This window comes from Anser brachyrhynchus (assembly GCF_964034855.1).
Source record: "Anser brachyrhynchus genome assembly, chromosome: 1".
Classification (NCBI taxonomy): Eukaryota; Metazoa; Chordata; class Aves; order Anseriformes; family Anatidae; genus Anser; species Anser brachyrhynchus.
In genome coordinates, this window is record NC_137694.1 from 90,939,786 (window position 1) to 90,957,349 (window position 17,564).

At 41.1% G+C, this 17,564-nt stretch overlaps 1 protein-coding gene across 7 annotated transcripts in view; it reads right to left on the reverse strand.

Annotated features, from left to right (window-relative positions):
- Nucleotides 1-6,978: 6,978 nt before the first annotated feature.
- EPHA3 (EPH receptor A3) overlaps nucleotides 6,979-17,564 on the reverse strand; it is a 217,827-nt gene continuing 207,241 nt past the window's right edge. For all 7 annotated transcript variants that reach the window (XM_080603572.1, XM_080603571.1, XM_080603570.1 and 4 more), the window contains 2 exons: nucleotides 12,737-12,892; nucleotides 6,979-11,306 (listed from right to left, as the gene is read on the reverse strand). In XM_080603572.1, the coding sequence (XP_080459698.1) occupies nucleotides 11,201-11,306; nucleotides 12,737-12,892 (262 nt within the window). In that variant the 3' untranslated portion in view covers nucleotides 6,979-11,200. The remainder of the gene's footprint in view (nucleotides 11,307-12,736; nucleotides 12,893-17,564) is intronic.

The window sequence follows — 17,564 nt, forward strand, 5'->3', positions numbered from 1 at the left end:
CTCTGCAAAGAGATTTATAACGCACTGTTCCCATTGCACATGCAAGACCCTGCAAAACATCTCTGGAGAGAGCAGTAACTCTAGCCCTGTGTCCACACTCAGCTAAGGCTAAATGAAGGAAACAGGAATGCTTCCCCTGAGTCCCCTACTTCTGCCTCTGATTTTACTGAGCTTGGTATTTCAGGTACTCGACCAGACTTTTTTTTCCCCCCCACCCTCCCATTGGAAAATTAATCAGTTCTTCACAAACTGTAGGTGAAATTTCTGACAACTCTCCTGAGCTCTGTTGGATTCTTTTGCTCTGGAAGATATAGTTTTTCTCTGCATACTAGTGGCAATCTCTCCCTTAAGAAAAAGTGCTAACGTTCAGCCTAAAACACTAGGTGTATGTCATATGTCTGTTGATCCAAGCCTATCCCATTTTTATTGGGAGAATATTTTTAAAATGTTAGTCTCAATATCACAGTAACACAGACTGCTTACACCTAGACATGCCTATCACAGCAAGCTCCGTGTTTTACAGTGTGACAAGGACTGTTATTTGAGGAAAGAAACAAGTCTTACCTGTTTATTAAATGGTAGAAGATGAGTGATCCGTTTTGAAAGTTTCTTTTGGGTAGGCTGCTAAGTCATTTTTGACCATCAGTTCATTTAGATTTACTGTACAAACACCAAGGGCATGGGCTAGGGAAGTGTCTGATCTGGATCCCACATCGTTTCAAGTAAGTTCAGGAAGAAAATTTTCAAGTTGCTTTTTTCACTAATTTCTCACCATTCTGGTTTGATTTGAACAGTATTTTTTCTTGTGGAGCAGGGTCTGCTGTGACCCACAAGATCTTGCTTTTGAGAGTGGTGTAATTTTACTGCTCTCCTAACAGGCGCTTAGCAACAGAAGGATATAGCCAAAAATCGTTTTACAGTCTCATTAGGAGGCCATATAACATCTAGTGATTGCCTATACTAAACTTAAAGATTTGGGCCAAGAAGGTAATACCGGGAAAGAGGTTCAAATAAAAAGATATCAAACAAATACCAGTGAAAACCATCAGGTCGTTGAATCAGGTAGATTAGGGGGAAAAGAGGGATTCTTTTGGTATCACACTTACCATAGTTATAAACAGATGAGATGCACACTATCAGATGTTTTTTGAAGCTTGGTCCTAAAGGCACTTTGGCCTAAGAGCACTTAGAAATCAAACAACACTAATCACAGAATCACGGAATCCTCTAGGTTGGAAGAGACCTCCAAGATCACCGAGTCCAACCTCTGACCTAGCACTAACAAGTCCTCCACTAAACTATATCACTAAGCTCTACATCTAAACGTCTCTTGAAGACCTCCAGGGATGGTGACTCAACCACCTCCCTGGGCAGCCCATTCCACTGCCTAACAACCCTTTCAGTAAAGAAGTTCTTCCTAACATCCAACCTAAACCTCCCCTGGAGCAACTTTAGCCCGTTCCCCCTCGTCCTGTCACCACGCACGTGGGAGAATAGACCAACCCCTACCTTGCTACAGCCTCCTTTAAGGTACCTGTAGAGAGCGATAAGGTCACCCCTGAGCCTCCTCTTCTCCAGGCTGAACAATCCCAGCTCCCTCAGCCGCTCCTCGTAAGACTTGTTCTCCAGACCCCTAAGTAAAATGGCAGCCAAAGAGACTAAGCTGAAGAACCACTTGTATCCATAACAGTCATACACTTTATAAACAAAAAAGCAGAATTGAGTTAACAGAGCCCAGAGTACTTACCACAGACCTAGATCACCATTTAGCATCAGCAACTCTATCTAATTAAGCACTAATAGCAGAGGATAGGGTTAACATGTGGGTGCCATTAAATAGTGTTTTTTTTTTTTTTTTAATACAAATGCATACTTCAATCAGCATTTGTGTGGCAGAAAATACACAGTCTAGAAACCACATGAGAAGGGTAAAACTAAGCTGTAGTTTTGCACATAAAGGCCAGCAAAGGTCTGTGACTTTTTTAGCCCTGTGCTTCATGGTGTCTTCCTTCTGCCTGGGGAAGGCAGCACTTACCTGGCCCGCATAAGCACCAGAAAAGTTATAAAACCATGTTACAGGGTACAGGGTTTGGCTGGCAGCAGGAACAGAGGTTTACTTTGATTTGACCTCTCTTTTATTTTATATTATTTTATATTGTATGTCTGCTTAAAGGAACCTAATTATTTCTTTGGCTTCCTTATGGTTCTTTATATAGTCCATGATGAGGTGTTCATGTGTTTTTGGTCCCTTTGTTATAGTTGCTTTTACAACAAAATATATCCCCCTATATGAAGAGAATAGCTTATAGACGAGGAAGGTGCAAAAAGGGACAGAAAAATAATTCCTCTGTGGGCCAACTCCTTCTATTTCCCAAAGCCCACATGCACAACGACAGAATGAAAGGTGGGAATGAAGAGAAAGAGAAATGAAACAAGTAATGACAGAAGAGAAAAAGAGCAACCAAGAAAAGCATCTATATCTAAACCTCCGAAAGAGAATTTATTTGTTCATATTGTTTCCTATTTCCATTTGGCTTCCCTGGCAGGTAGCCCAGTGCTCCATCAGTTAGAGGAAAGGAAGTTACAGTATCACATTGTTGTAGGGATTGAATTTTATTGCTTTGCTATTACAATTAGGCAAGTATTAACTCAGTTAATGAGGCATAACTTTTTTTAAAAAAGTATATACAACTGGGGATTGTGGATTAGTTCTTCACCAAAGCCCCAAACAAAAAACTTTATGAGAGCAAAGGAAAGAGATTAAAAATAGTGAAATACTAAAAGGTGATGCAACTTTAAAGGGGAACACTAAAAGCAGGGAATCATTAGTGTTGATTAGCTGACAACCAGCCTGAGGGAGGCTGCATGCTTTTGCAGTGACCAAACCTTCTAGCAAATATCCAGCTAGCCATGCAAAAAGACACCCAGATACCAAACAAGAGAAAGGGGGAACAATCGTGGAGCCATACTTTACTGGCCTGTGTGCAGGATACCTTTTCGTTGTCCAGATTTTGAACTTGGGATGCATTACCTCTCCCAGTAACCTGGATTTTTTTTTCCTATTCTTTTGTCTTAAGCATCATCTATTCCTACTAAAATGATACCTTTCTCTGGCTAAAATTATTATTCTACCACTCTAAATCCTAAGTGGGAAGAAATGTCTACACGGAACATGATTTATGGGGGAAACATTACAGGCAAATTTAAATGTCTGGTGGGAATCCACATAGTTAAACTTACATTGCAAGAGATCAGGAATGAAAAGCATAGCGAGGCAGGCAACTAACACGGCAACTTTTGAAATATTGCTTTGGTCATCTCCTAGCCTGAGTTCTGGATTCTCTGGCTGGTTGGGCTGTGGGCCATGGTGGATTGGGGGCCTCCATGGGGCTCGTGCCAGCATGGGGGAAAGGGTGGGGGGGAGGGTTGGTACGATGCTTGCTGGGCACAGAGTGGGATGGAGGCACCAAGAGAAGTCTGAAGGAGGAAGGTGTGCTTTGATTTGCAAAACATTTGTGGTTTGAGCCTACGCTTGGGGCCTGCTGCGCTGCTGAGGGAAGATGGGAGCTCTGAGAGTAATAAAAGGACTACGTGAAGGGAGCGAGCCACCCTGTGAAATTGCTTCAAGCTGTAAAATACACTCAAGGAGTCGTTCCTGCTGCGAAGAGGGGGACAGGAAAATTGGCCTCAGAGATGCTTATTTGAATCCCTGGCCAGAGTGTGGCACAAAGGTACCAGACCTCTAGTTTCTTTTTTTTTATTATTATTATTACTATTTTTTTATTCAGACAAATCGTTTTTAGCATATATATGTTTTTCCTGGCTTCATTTCAGCTCAGTGCCTTAAAATTAAATGTTATACTCCGTGCTGTCAGTGAGACTAAACACTTGGTTTTTCGTCCTCATGGGCTTTGTGCCAGGAGGAGAAATCCAGCCCTGGGGGGTGAGCTGGCCTAGGGCCCGTGCCGTGTTTTGGGGTGAAGACCATGTTGCTCCCAAGGTGGATGTTGTTTTGGCTGGACTGTTGGTGAAGGCTGCTCAGCAGGTCAGAGGCACTTGAACTTCAACAGTTGAGGGGTAGTCTCAACATATATCTACAGCACAGCTTCTTCTGGGATTTACATTCAATATGTATTAAAGGAGCAGCCCACAGGCAGTTTACACGCACAGGATGATGACACTTATGGGTGCCTGAGATCTCACACCTGGTGCTTTATGCCAAGATATGCTTTACTGCTGCTGAAATGGTAATTTCAGCTACATTTCATGGCTTAGCAATGAATCATATGAGCTCAAAATCTGCTTCCCTAAATCCCCCAATACCAAGAATGTTTCACAAAGCTCTGATTATTTCACACTGTCTTGCACATGTACACTTCTGAAAGGGTTAGAAGCCCTCCTCAGTATTAATTACAAATCCATGGTGGGTAAGCTCAAGTGGGTCACTTTACTAAAGAGATTTAGAAATGGAGCTTTCTAATAATGTTCGGATAAACTGAATTGAAGAGGGGCAGAGATAAAGGATATTTTCCCCCTTATACCAGCAGCAGTAGAATGAATTAACAGATTTCTAATGATCCCAGACAGTGGATCTCAACTACCTTCTGTCATGGTTTTGGCTGGGACAGAGTTAATTTTCTTTGTAGAGGCTAACACAATGCTGTGTTTTTGATTTTTTATTAAAACAATGGTGCTAACACTGATGTTTGTAGTTGTTGCAGAGCAGTGCTTACACAGAGCCGAGGACTTTTCAGTTCTAGTGAGGAGGCTGGGGGCACACCAGGAGCTGAGGGGACACAGCCAGGACAGCTGGCCCAGGCTGACCAAAGGCATGTCCCATGCTGCGTGGAGTCATGCTCAGAAATAAAGCTGGGGTAAAGGAGGAGGAAGGGTGGGAAGTTCAGAGAGATGGCATTTGTCTTCCCAAGAAACCATTCTGCATGATGAGCCCTGCTGTCCTGGGAGTGGCTGAGCACCTGCCTGCCGGTGGGAAGTAGCGAATGCATTCCTTTTTTGCTCTCCTTGTGCTTTTACTTTACCTAGTAAACTGTCTTTATCTCAAACTATGAGCTCTTGCACTTTCACCTTTCCAATTCTCTTCCCAATCCCACCTGGGGAGAGTGAACAAGCACTGAGTGGGGCTGAGCTGTCTGCCAGGGCTAAGCCACAGCACCTGCATAGGATGCTTGACTCAAAGTCATACAGCAGTGATGAACCTCACTGTTCAGCCTAAGTAAAAACAAATAAAGAAATTTTCTGATCAACCAGATGTTACTACATATTTCTTTAATGGCGACTCTTAGTTGCTTTCTTGCTTGCGAAAGTTCAAGACACAAGCTTAAATCCTGGGCATGCAGTAAAAGCATTTGCCCATATGTATTGTACTTTTATTTTAGAATTAGGAATCCTCAGAGTCAGAACAAGTGATTGATGCTCTCAGGTTGTCAGTCTATGAGAATTACTGTAGTAAACTTGAAGAACTAGTCCAAGGGTAGCCACTGGCTATTCTTAGAGGTCAGCAGACTGGAGAGGAGCAAAGATCATAGCGACCTTTAAAAAGGGGAGAGAAGCAGAGCCAGGCAATTTCAGACTAGGTATGCTAACCTTGCAATACATTTCTATGCAGCTTGAGAATTACAAGGCCTTAAAAAGCCAACTAAGATTTCCTGTCAAAAATAAACAGATCATGTCAAACCAGCCTAATTTATTTCTGTGACGGGATAATCTAAAAACAAGTAGATGTGATTTATCTTGTCTTTTGTAAGACTTCTGGTGCTGTCCCACATGACGTTGCCATGAGCTAACTGGGGAAATATGGGCTATTATGAAATCACTGTAATGTGAACGCATAGCGAGCTGAAAAATCTTACTGACTTACCGAGTACTTATCGTTTATCAGAGGTTCTCTGGCCATCTGAAAAGCATAACGAAGGCAAGAGAAGGCTCATCTCCATGTTTCACAGTTTGCATTAGTAATCAGCACGATGAGCACGTGTATGGTTATATGATGTGTGAATGAAACAAGGTTGAAAGAATTATTTCTCTTAGAAATATTTTAAAATTACAAGATTAAAATCCATTTAGAATTACACAAAAAAATTGGACTGAGGACTGAAAAAAGAACTGACAGCACACATACAAATGGGGTATTACTGGTGAGGCAGTGATAGCTTGGAAAGGATCTGAGGAATTACAGGGGCTCACAAAATGAAGGGAAGCGTGGATATATGTATTAACAGGAGTGGTATATGTAAGACAGCAGAAGTAATTGCCTGACTTCGCTTGGCACTCCTAAAGCTTTTACTGGTTTAGATAGGTAGGTCTGGACATCATCCTTAAGAAGGAATGCAAAGTGGAAAAAAAAAGTCACTTAGACATTCAAAAAAAAAAAAAGGTGTATCTGTATTTATGGAACTGATTATCAGCAATTTATCCACCCAGATTTGAGCTGAGATGGTGGTGGGCTGGAGGACATTTGCTTGTTCTGCCGCTGTTCATTTCAACATATCCTACTGTCATTTCAGAATTGGCTGTGAACACTAACACCATTTTGCAGCAAATGCAACAGTTATAAAAACATTAATATCCACTGTGTTGTTGGGGATATAATGCAAACACAATGCATCAGGTCAGGCTAAAGGGACAGACACAAGTCACCGTAACACAACTGCTGGAGTGAAACCCATTTGCACTGCAAACAGTTTGCACGCAGTATAGATGGGACCAACAGAGCTGCGTCCCTGTCCTGCAAGTCGAGCATTTAAATCCCTTCATTAGGATTTAAAATGACACCAGATGTACCCGCCGCAGAACAGCGTGAGGCATGCTGCTGTTAAGAAGGAAAAGCGTGTTTCAATCCAGCTGTTGCCGTTTAAAGTTAAGTCCAATTTTTGTCTGTATATTCTGGGTAGCTGCTTTCGGTGATTTCCCCCTTCTGCTAAAGATACCAAGATGAAATGCCAAAACAAAACCCGTATGTTTCATTCACATCCATAAAGTTTATCAACTTACACACTCCAGAACAGGTATATCATTCATTGTTTTGCACCGGTAAGCGCAGTAATATACAAAAGCATGCACAATCATTTATGGTACAGAAAGATCCTATAACTTGAAGAGTAAAGTAATTTTAACTGGTTTTGGCAAACATTCAAACCACTCATATTTTTCTGGGAAGATAATTCCTGAGATGCAGAGCTGAGTTGTATGTTGGCATTTTCAAAGATGCTGTACTTCAGTGAAGCATACAGAAACAACTCGGTAGGGACACAACAAAACAGGAGCAAAATATTATCTCACACAGATACTCAGAGGCAAGAAATGATCATGGGGTTAAACTACTGTAAGCGGTGGGCTTTTTTATTTTGTTGAAAAGTACATCTATTACTGGATCCAACATAGTTATAAGATGAAAAGAGGTCCACTGGCAAGGGAAGAAAAAAAAGCTGAAGTTTGGAAATACTTGACACAACTGAAATAAATGACAGCTTTTTCAGTATCCCATAGGCAGGCTGTAGTAGACGATGCTTTCCTGTATCCATGGAGAAATAAAGTCTTTGACTGATGTAAGTCAGTTTAGCACAAATGCTGGTCTGTCTATTTAAAACCTGCACTACTTATTTCTTTTAATAGATAATATAGGCAATATCTAGCTTTCACTCTGAACCCATGCTTTAACACTCAGAATTTATCCATATTTAATTACAATTTTATCACACTTTTCTAATCAAATAAATTTACTTTGTCTTCCAAGCAATCACCTCAGTATTCCAGTATGTAAAAAATACTTTCATTATGTTTATTATAAAAATATAAATGTTTCCACTACAAATCATTTTACATTAGTAAGAGGCCATCTACAATTGCACAATATATAAACTAAATGAGTAAGTAATGCTTTAAAATACAAGTTAAAGTAAATACATATTGCCAATCAAATCACATCTATACATTGCTTATTGAATGCTAAGTAACAGCACAAAACTAGATATGTTAACAGAAATAAATAAAATGGAAACTATATTTAAAGATACAAAACCAATAATATGGTATGACATTTTATGAGCAGTTGCATTTTGCTTGATGTCAATAACCAATGCAAGTCCTGTACAGGAAGATGGCCACACGAATTCTAGTATCTCTACTCCACAATGAAGAATTGTACACTGCTATGTATACATATGTACACGGGGAAAGGGAGTATAGGATGCTTGCAACAGAGGCCACTTACAGTACAAATCAGCTTTTGACGGGGAGAAATAACTAAATGTATTTTAAAACACTCTACACTCCTAAGAGCAAAGAAAAGCAAAATTGACTTTCTTTTTTTCCCAAGCATCAGTGAGATTGGTTTTTTTGTTTTGTTTTATGCTGAGCATGCTCAAACAGTGGGCAAGGAACATGACGTGGTACTATGAGAAAATCGAGAGTGGTTGGTGCAAATTTTTCAGTAGTAACCTAAAACTCTATGAACTGGTTCTGTGTTTTCGGAAGCATTTCTCAGATCTCTTCCCCCTACCCCAGCCCACTCTCCAGCATGAAGCTGAAGAGAAAAGTCACGAGGAAACTGTTACAAAATGCTGTCCCCACACATATTGTCAGCAAATGGATTCTGGTGAATTTTTAAATTCACTGACAATGTCTGATAGTCTCAAACAGGAAAAGAAAGATTCTGAATGAGTTAAGTAACTGAAAATACAGCTTTTGTATTTAGCACGCTGTATGTCAAGATAGATTGGAGTAGATACGAAGTGTTCTTTACTACTTAAGTGTTTCCTATTTTCTTCCATTTTTCATTTTTTATTTCAACTTACTTTAAAACCCATTCATTTTTCTTTCAGAAAACATTACTAAATATTATCCCGTGAGTGCATTTCAAATGCAATCCTTTACAGCACGTTCACTGCCCCTAATTTTGCTCCTATTTTAGTAATGTGTGATAAATTCTGTCTCTCTATATTTTATAAGTCTTGTACCCATGAAGAGCAATTTAAAAGCTGATTCAGCCACACAAATCCCAGGAACTGATTTCTCCCTTATTTATGTGCCCTATGCTAGCTACAAAGAGCTTCAAAAACAAGACCAACATGACAAAAAACACGGCTAGTTAGCTTCTTTTGCACACACAGCAGAAGGTGGCATGCCACACAGTCATCTGCCTCACCTACAGTCTTGGACTGCCAGGGACTCACTGGTACTCATCGGAATCAGGTTTAAACTAAAGGATGGGGAGCTAGAAATCCAGGGTGGTTTAAAATAATGGCCAGAGCCTGACAACACATCAAGAACATTAAGAAACTGACACTGGAAGTGCCTCACACTGAGATTTAAACCATTCAATTTCAGTTGAAAGAGCTGTGTCTGCTCAGAGCCAGGACAGACATGCTCAGGAGCTTAAGAGCTCACTATTGGGAAGATGCTGAAGATGGGGGAGGACTCAAATCCCCTCCCGGAGGCCTATTTTTCCACTGGGAACTGTGAATGCTCTTCTATAGATATGCTCTTTTCTGCTTTCTTTCAAGGAACCACACAGAGTTTACTCTTCTCTTTTAAAACACCACAGTCTGCCTCACTCCTTGACTCACCTTGTAGAAGGAAGAGCCATCCATAACTACCTCCTGTGTGGAGCCTGGTGGTTTTGGTTACAGCAAGACACCTACCAGAGCACACCTGTGCACGGGCTGCAGTTTCTGGGCTCTCAAATCACCATGAGACAGGTTTCGAGCTTTTTAGCCCTGTCGAGACTGGGGTGGCTCTTGCCATGTGGCGCCAAGCACGTTCCCAAGGAACCTGAGCCAAAAAGCAAGGCCCCTGCAGGATCACAGCGGCTGGACAGAAGTATTCTGGATCAGACTTAGGCAAAATTACAGACCAAAGCCCCATTGCATGACCTTAAATCATCCTTGCCAGCTATCCAACTAACCTTGGCTGCAAATCACCATCTCAGTGGCTGTCTGCATGGTCATACAACTCCCAGTTACCAGCACTGGGAGCAGAGCCCATGAGACGGAAGACAGAAATGGGTCGTTCCTCAGAAACCACACTCAGTTCACTCAAGATGCACTCGCTCCTAACTCTTCTTATGTTTTCTAGGCAAATCTCCCACCTGAACAGCATCTGTGAGCAGTGGTCCTTGCTGTGCCTGACATGAAACCAGGCCTTTGGGAAGTAACGAAATGTATGTGCCTGATCAGGCCAGGCATTGATCAGGAGATCAAGGGGCACACAGTTCTGCCAGAATTCAAGCCTGGGTTAAAATACCACTCACTGCAATGGGAAGGAATCTCAGCAAGTCCAGATGCTTTGCCTAGTGTCAGACCTGGAAAAAAAGACCATCTTTCTTTCCTTTTGTATTTCATATATGATACTGTGAGCATAAAATATCTAGTAATTAACCCTCATACAATTTCTCAGGTTAAACCAATGAAGTTTTGATAACATTTGGCACTTGGCAATAATACAGCCAGGTTAAGGTATTTAAGCATAAATATAAACAATAATTGAAAAAAAGGAAATAAATAAGTCTTTTAAAAATGAAGACTTTTTTTTCTATTTAAATGAACACAATTAGGGAAGCTAACATAACGGTGAAAATCTTTTGTCAACTAACTGAAAGTCACTGCAAACTTTATTTCTGTATTCCTTTCTGAAGTTGAAATAGCATGTTACAATGACATTATAGTAAATATGGCCAGACAGGTTGTGAGGTATAGTCCTCTATTTTCCTTGCATTTAAAGAAATAAAATACCTGTTACAGATCTCTTCTGTATAAAAATACTGCAAGTCTTTCTTTCTTCTTGTTTGCTGTGTAGATCAAATACACAGCTTTTGTGTCCTTGGGTTTTTCATGTTATTCAGTCACTTAATATTCAAATGGCTCTAGGTTTTAGTATCACTGTTTTTACTTGGAAGGATTTTTTTTTTTTTAACATTTTTTTTTCCTTTATGAAATTTACTATCTGCATTAACAGTCAGTTAAAAGCACCCACCCTTTAGGATTAACAGATAGAAAACAAGTTCGCTCCTATTTTAAGGCATTTATACTCAGTATTTGAGTGTCTTAGTGGGTTTGAAATTTCAACCATTATGTTTCCGGAGCTGTTGCAAAGAAGTCCTTTAAATGATTCCATTTATCAGCCATCACTTTTGCCCTTAGACGCAACTTTTCTTTTCTGTCCTCAGCAACACCATTTTGGTACCTTACACAGGAACAGGGCTGGTCTTTGTATGAGTTTCTAGAGCCTTGATACTGCTGACAATCTTCTTTTGAGGCCCCACAACGGTAACGCCGATTTTCTTCGTGTCCCTGGAAAAAAGAGAACACGCACCAGGTGAGCGAGCATCCTGCCTCTGCGCTTCCTAGAGCTGCTGATGTGAGCACACAGCAATCAACTCGCTCGTCTTTTATTGCTGTGTTGGATGCGCCTCCAGGTATGGCAATACAGCTGAAACACAAAACCTGGAGTGACGACTATTGAGAGCTATGAAAACAGCAGGAGGCTGCAAAAAAAGTAAAATCTCATTTAGCCCTGTTGTATTTGCTTCCCTGGAAGCAAGGACAACAAAGCAGTGTTTGCCACTGGCATACGCACTGGGGCTTAGGGGCGAGGGGCCCACTTCTGGGCCAGCTGTAATCTTGAGCTCCTCTACCTCCTCCATCCCCCTATCAGTCTGATTGTTCTTCCTGACCAGCGGGCATCTCGCCATTATGTGCTGAGCCCTCTGAACAACTGCCTCCACCCAGGTATCAGCGCTGGGATTAACGGCTATGTGGCCAAGCATCCCGGTCTATTGCTGTTTTTCACCCCTTATTTCTGCAGGCAGCCAGTTCTCTTTGTTCCTTGTGCAACACAGAAGTGGTTTAACACTTGCCAAGGGCTCATTAACCAGTGGCTCACAGGAAATTGGGCATTCCTGGAGGATTTCTGCACTGTCCCCAAAGGGTAATTGCCATAAAAAACCATTATCAGCCTTTTTATAGTTGCAATAATACACTAATTAACAGCATTGATGTGTTTAATTATCAACCCTGCAGCTGTTGGCTACTTCTTCATAACTGGTTCTGTATCCACTGAGCCCAATGGGGAGTCAGATTTTTCTGTTCAGTAAATTCATAACTGTACTTGATACCTTTTCAGGTGCAGAGAACATCACCACACTCTTCCTCATCACGCTGCATTTGAACGTAATGAACTTTCAAGTTTTAAGTTTCCAAGCTTCGCTCGATTAAACATCAAAAGGGGAGGCAGGTGGGAATTTGGCCCCTGAATAATTATTAGTATGTAGGAGGAAAGATTCTACGTAGTGCTTGTTCTGTGTCACATGGGTTGATGGAATACTGGATGGGCAAAGAAAGAAAAGATCGGCACACAAGCCAATTGTGGGGAAAGAACCGATAAAGGGCAGATTATAAATGCACAAAGCAATTACTAAACGCTGAATGAAGGCAAGAAATGCTTGTGTACCAGACTATGCACAGTGTTACTGTATCAGAAGAAATTGTGATTTCCTTGACGTTAGTGAGAAAAAGATATGGGACAATGGCCTTCACAAAATCAACACAGGTTTCCTTCATGTGTATCAAAGCTACTACAATACTTTACAGTTATCCCTTTAAACATAAGATTATTTTAGCTAACAAATGTAAGCTGAGTATAAAAATGCCACTCATGCTTATTTAAATGTGTACCTCCAGTCGAAACTGGTAACAAGGGGCTGTGGTTATTTCAAACTTACTCTGTGGAAATCTTGGCTATTGTATCACAGGAGCTGTACTCCACGCCCGTGAAAATGTCTTTGCACTGTCCTGTCCGAAAACCATTGAGCCAATCACCTGTTGAGCGGAAGGCTGAAATGTCAACGTTACTTTGGTCCAGGAGAAGATTTGATGGCCTGAAATGAAAAAGAATATGATGAAAGTTATGGATCAAGTACAGGTATAGATTTATTTTGTCTAAACTTATCACTGGCAGCAGAAAGAGCTTCCATGCTACATGCAGCTTTTCTTCTCGTCTGTGGAATTTATCTGCCACTGAGGCCACATGCACTCATGCTGTCAGCTTTGACAAACACTGTGTAATCACCTCGCTTAAGAGCTCCAGCTTCTCATGCCCAGGTTTTAAATCACTGAAGCACCACCAATTCATGAAGCGCACCATTACATTACAATTTAATGTGTTTAAGCATTAGCAAAGACGAGCCTAATTTAGATTATGTTTATGTGATTCACCTAATCCCAAACAACATACTAGCCAGTACAACAATGTGCACTCTAAACTTCAAATTGAGTGTACTGGTAGAATTTACACATGTTCAGAGTACTGCAGCCCACTGAAAAATCTTAAGTGGTGCTATTAAGTGGTGCTATTTATGTGCTTCTAAGCACATAAAATAAGACACTAGGAGATCTTAAAAAAAATTGTTATCAAGTCTAAAAATGAAATGGTAAGTGAATTGTGAGATAAACGTAACCACAAAAGACTGGTATTCTGCAGCGTGCAGAGGCAGAAATGAGGTAATTTGTTATTACATACACGTAGCCAAATTGAAATGTAATTGCCTTGTCCAGTTTAAAGATGGTGCTCATTCTAAGACTGAAACTTCCATAAGGATATCATACAAATAATCTGAAAGTGCGAACTGAATTACTGTCTGCCTTTGAAATGAACTTGGTGCTCATGAAGGATGCTGAATTGACCTGACTTGCATCCAAGTTCTCTACTTAGAAAACAATCAAGAAATCAATAAGAAACAAAATCAAGTCAAAGAATCAAACAAAACACGTCTCCATGCTTCTTTGCCCATTTAAATGTTTTTTCCATAAGTGTAAGTCTACCTAGAAGCTATTGGGAAGAAAACACCCTTCTGAAAATAAAAACAAAGCTCAAATATGTAATTTTCTAACAAGGAGGAATATATTGTAGCTGACCCTGCACTTTGCATATTGCATACAGCAGCAGTGGCTGCTCCTAAAATTGATCCAGAAAATCAGTTCTGTCGTGTATGAGGGCTCTTGTTTTCGTAGTCTTGTGAGCCTATGGCGGCATCAAGGTTAAAAATAAAGGTCAGTCCTTCTCTGTAATGTCACACGAGTCAGTCTCAACCTCACCTTGTTTTAGCCATCTAGAAACACAGTGGCTATGCCCGGGTAGCTTTCTGAACTATTTGCTGCAGTCCATGGAGAGATGCACATATTTCCAGGCAGGGGATTCATCCACTCTGCAAGAGGCCTTCCCGGCAGGCTGCTTGGATGAGACATCCAGCTCTCTGTCCTCAGCAGCCTCTCCTCACTGACCTGCTCTCTTTTTTTTTTTAGTGGTAAGGAAGCCCCTGAATAGCAATGCAATCAGTAACTTCTTTCTGCTGACAAGACACCTTACTAATTCCAATTTCCTTTCTCTCTCAGTGCTAATTAGTACAATAATGGCTTCCTCAACTAGTCAGATGCTATTAGAGACATCGACTCTATTTCTACATTTATTTCCTCCACTGACACACATATGCCAATACCAGGCAGCTTTTTAGCCCCCATTCAGAAATATGCACGCTCCATTTTAAGTCAAATATAGAATCACAGAATCATTAAGGTTGCAAAAGACCTCCAAGATCAGCTGGTCCAACCATCACCCTGCCACCAATATCATCCAGTAAACCATTCCCTAAGCACCACGTCCAACCTTTCCTTAAACACCCCCAGGAACTGTGACGCCACCACCTCCCTGGGCAATCCATACCCTATAAGTACCTTATAGGTGTCTTGTCTCAGGCTTAAACCTAAGCATGTGCTTAGCTGTCATTTCCTGATGCTGCTACTCATGAGCACAGGAGACTGACCTAGAAGATTATTGCTACAACTTTACAGACTGTTTTCTGCCCATGGTTCTAGTGAATATCACCTGAAAAATAATTTGACTACAACAGCTAAATCCATCTGAAATTACTTTTGTCACTGGAAAAAAATGAAAATGAGAAGTGGTTAGACTAACGTATTTGAAGATCACGATGATGCAGAGTAGCGAGTAGGTTACAGTTCTGGTACTGGAGAACTGATCTGGAGTGTAAAACACACTCTTCACCCTAAAACCAACCTATTTCTGAGCACTGGAAAAAGGCAAAGGGAGAGCTTGTAAAGGCCTCAAAGAGAACCAAATGTTTAAATACCAGTGAATTTAAACTTCCTTAAGAAGCCTAGAAAATCCAAACAAAGCTTTTCTATCCCAATTCAAGTCTTTATTAGGTTTCATTGGGATCAGTAGCACTGGAATAACATAGTCTGGCAGTAGATCTGACTCGCACTGGGATAAGAAAAATGCCACATCAGTGACACTGAGACTTTTACCTTTCACCTTGGATGAAAAGAATAATGCAGCCTTGCGATACAGCAGCTCCTGGAACTGGCTACATATTAAACAGCTCTTGATGTTTTGCCAACCCTTTCCATCAGCTGATTTCTTGGAGGGCCAGGAAATGATTTTAACACCTGCTTCCCTTCCGGGATGACATGACATGCCTGAAGAGCTCATTGGGTGCTTGAAAATTCTAGCTTCCAAATCACAAAAGGACACGCTCCGCTGCAGATCGAGCCCCAGCCTTCATCAGGTCTCAGAGCAGGGCTGTCGCTGCCTGGGCACCCTTCCTCACTCCTTGCTCCTCGGAGACCAGCCAAGGACAGGGGCTGCTGCTTCCTACAAGGGACTTTGGGGTTGCCAGGTCCTGCACCTCTACTGCTGCAGACAACTGCAGCCACTGACGCTAACTGCAGACCCCACGTCCTAGGAGCAGCGGTGGGTGGAAAGGAAGGTGACAGAAGACATCAGAAGCCTGCTCTGCCCCCCAAAACCCTAAAGCAGGGAAAATGTGGCAAGCAACACAGAACCAAAGACTGAGCTGAGGACAGATGATATAGTACACTTCATGTTACTGTTCTCACGCTAACACCAGATCTTATTAGGCACCTACATGATAGGCAGCTTTAAACACCCATCAATTTAAGGCTCAGGTTGGATAATCAGGCCCAAGATATTTTTATTCAGTAGCTGTAAAACCTGCATCTCCCCAACTACTGTTTGTCCCACAAAAAGCCAATGTTTTTTATTTATAGTTTTCTGGATATAGTGTCTGGAATCCCAAGACATTTATTAAGAGTATTTATGATGTGTTCTTAATGATAAAGCATGGAGATTTATTTTTTTTTTCAGCCCAGCATGCCTTTTCAACTTAAAACTATTAAAATAAGGCCCGACACAAGAATCATTAATTGAAAAAAAAAAAAAGGCATAAACAAGTTGAGATAGAACAGGTCACCAGGATTAGGAATTAGAGTAGCCCGAAAGAGCTTTTATGTTTATTACTTGGATCAAAGTATCATCAGGACAAAAAATACGACCTAATTTTAATGTAAGTGACCTCAGAATAACCAGCACTGTAAAGTATCATTTTTCTCCTTGTAGAATGCCAAACAAAAATTAGTTACTTTCCTCCTCAGAGAGGACATCTGGACAGTTTATCAATGAACAGGAATTTGTCTCACAGCAAAGAGCCTGTGATGTCTCCTCGCATGCACCAAGGGAAAGCTGGGCTTTCAGAGCATCTGCACACATTGGTGTTTTTTTCCCCTGACCCAGCCCCTAGACAGAAGGTCTGAACATGAAATTTATGGGCTGGGTGATGTGCGCCATGAGCTCACACTTTACCAGACAAATTAGATGGGTTGCAATCCGTGCAGCTGTAAACGACGTCCTGCAGGGTTCCACCTGATCTTTTACAGCTTTTCATAAATCAGTACCTACTAGCTTCAGAAGAGAGTCATTAAAAAGAAATCATGGAAATTACATGTTTGCTCAGGGGAAGTGAAATAGAACATTTCCCTCTGTCTTGTCTTTTCTCCTCCCCCCCCTCTTTTTTTTTTAACTCTCTTTATTTTGTTTCTTTGACCAACTATGATATACCCCATTGCGTTATCTTTCAACAGAACAGAAAGACTTCCTATCCTGTCCATCCCAACTGTGTGTCTACCTACAGAGTTGTATTTACTGACATGTGGTGCCCTGAAAAAAAATCAGCCAGACTTGGGTTAGAGAGACAAATTTAACAGTGAGATGCCAGTTGCAAAATGTCCTGTTGCTGAAAGCTTTCTCTGGATGTGCCCATTATATTAACAGTTGGAATTAACCTTTGAGTCATTCGCAGCAGCAAGGAGAGCTATACTTTGTTAACATTAGCACAGCTTTTTGTCACAACGTGGGGAAACGTTTGTTGCACCATATAACAAAGACTGCATAAAACATCATTAGAGCCCTCCTGATACAACCTCCTCTCTAGACTGCTGCTGTCTGGCTAGAAAGGGATACATTAACTTGTAAAATTCGAGAACCACGGTAAAATACAAGCAAAATGTTCCATCACTTCTGCATGAAGGGAGGCATTCTGCGAATGCACAGAGGACATCTGCACGCATGAGCCTAGTCTTCATGTTGTAGCTCTTTCCTTCCTCCAAACAACACAACCAACCTCCAGCTTTAAAATCTGGACTTCCCCTTCCATAGTCAGATTTGTTTAAAAGGGA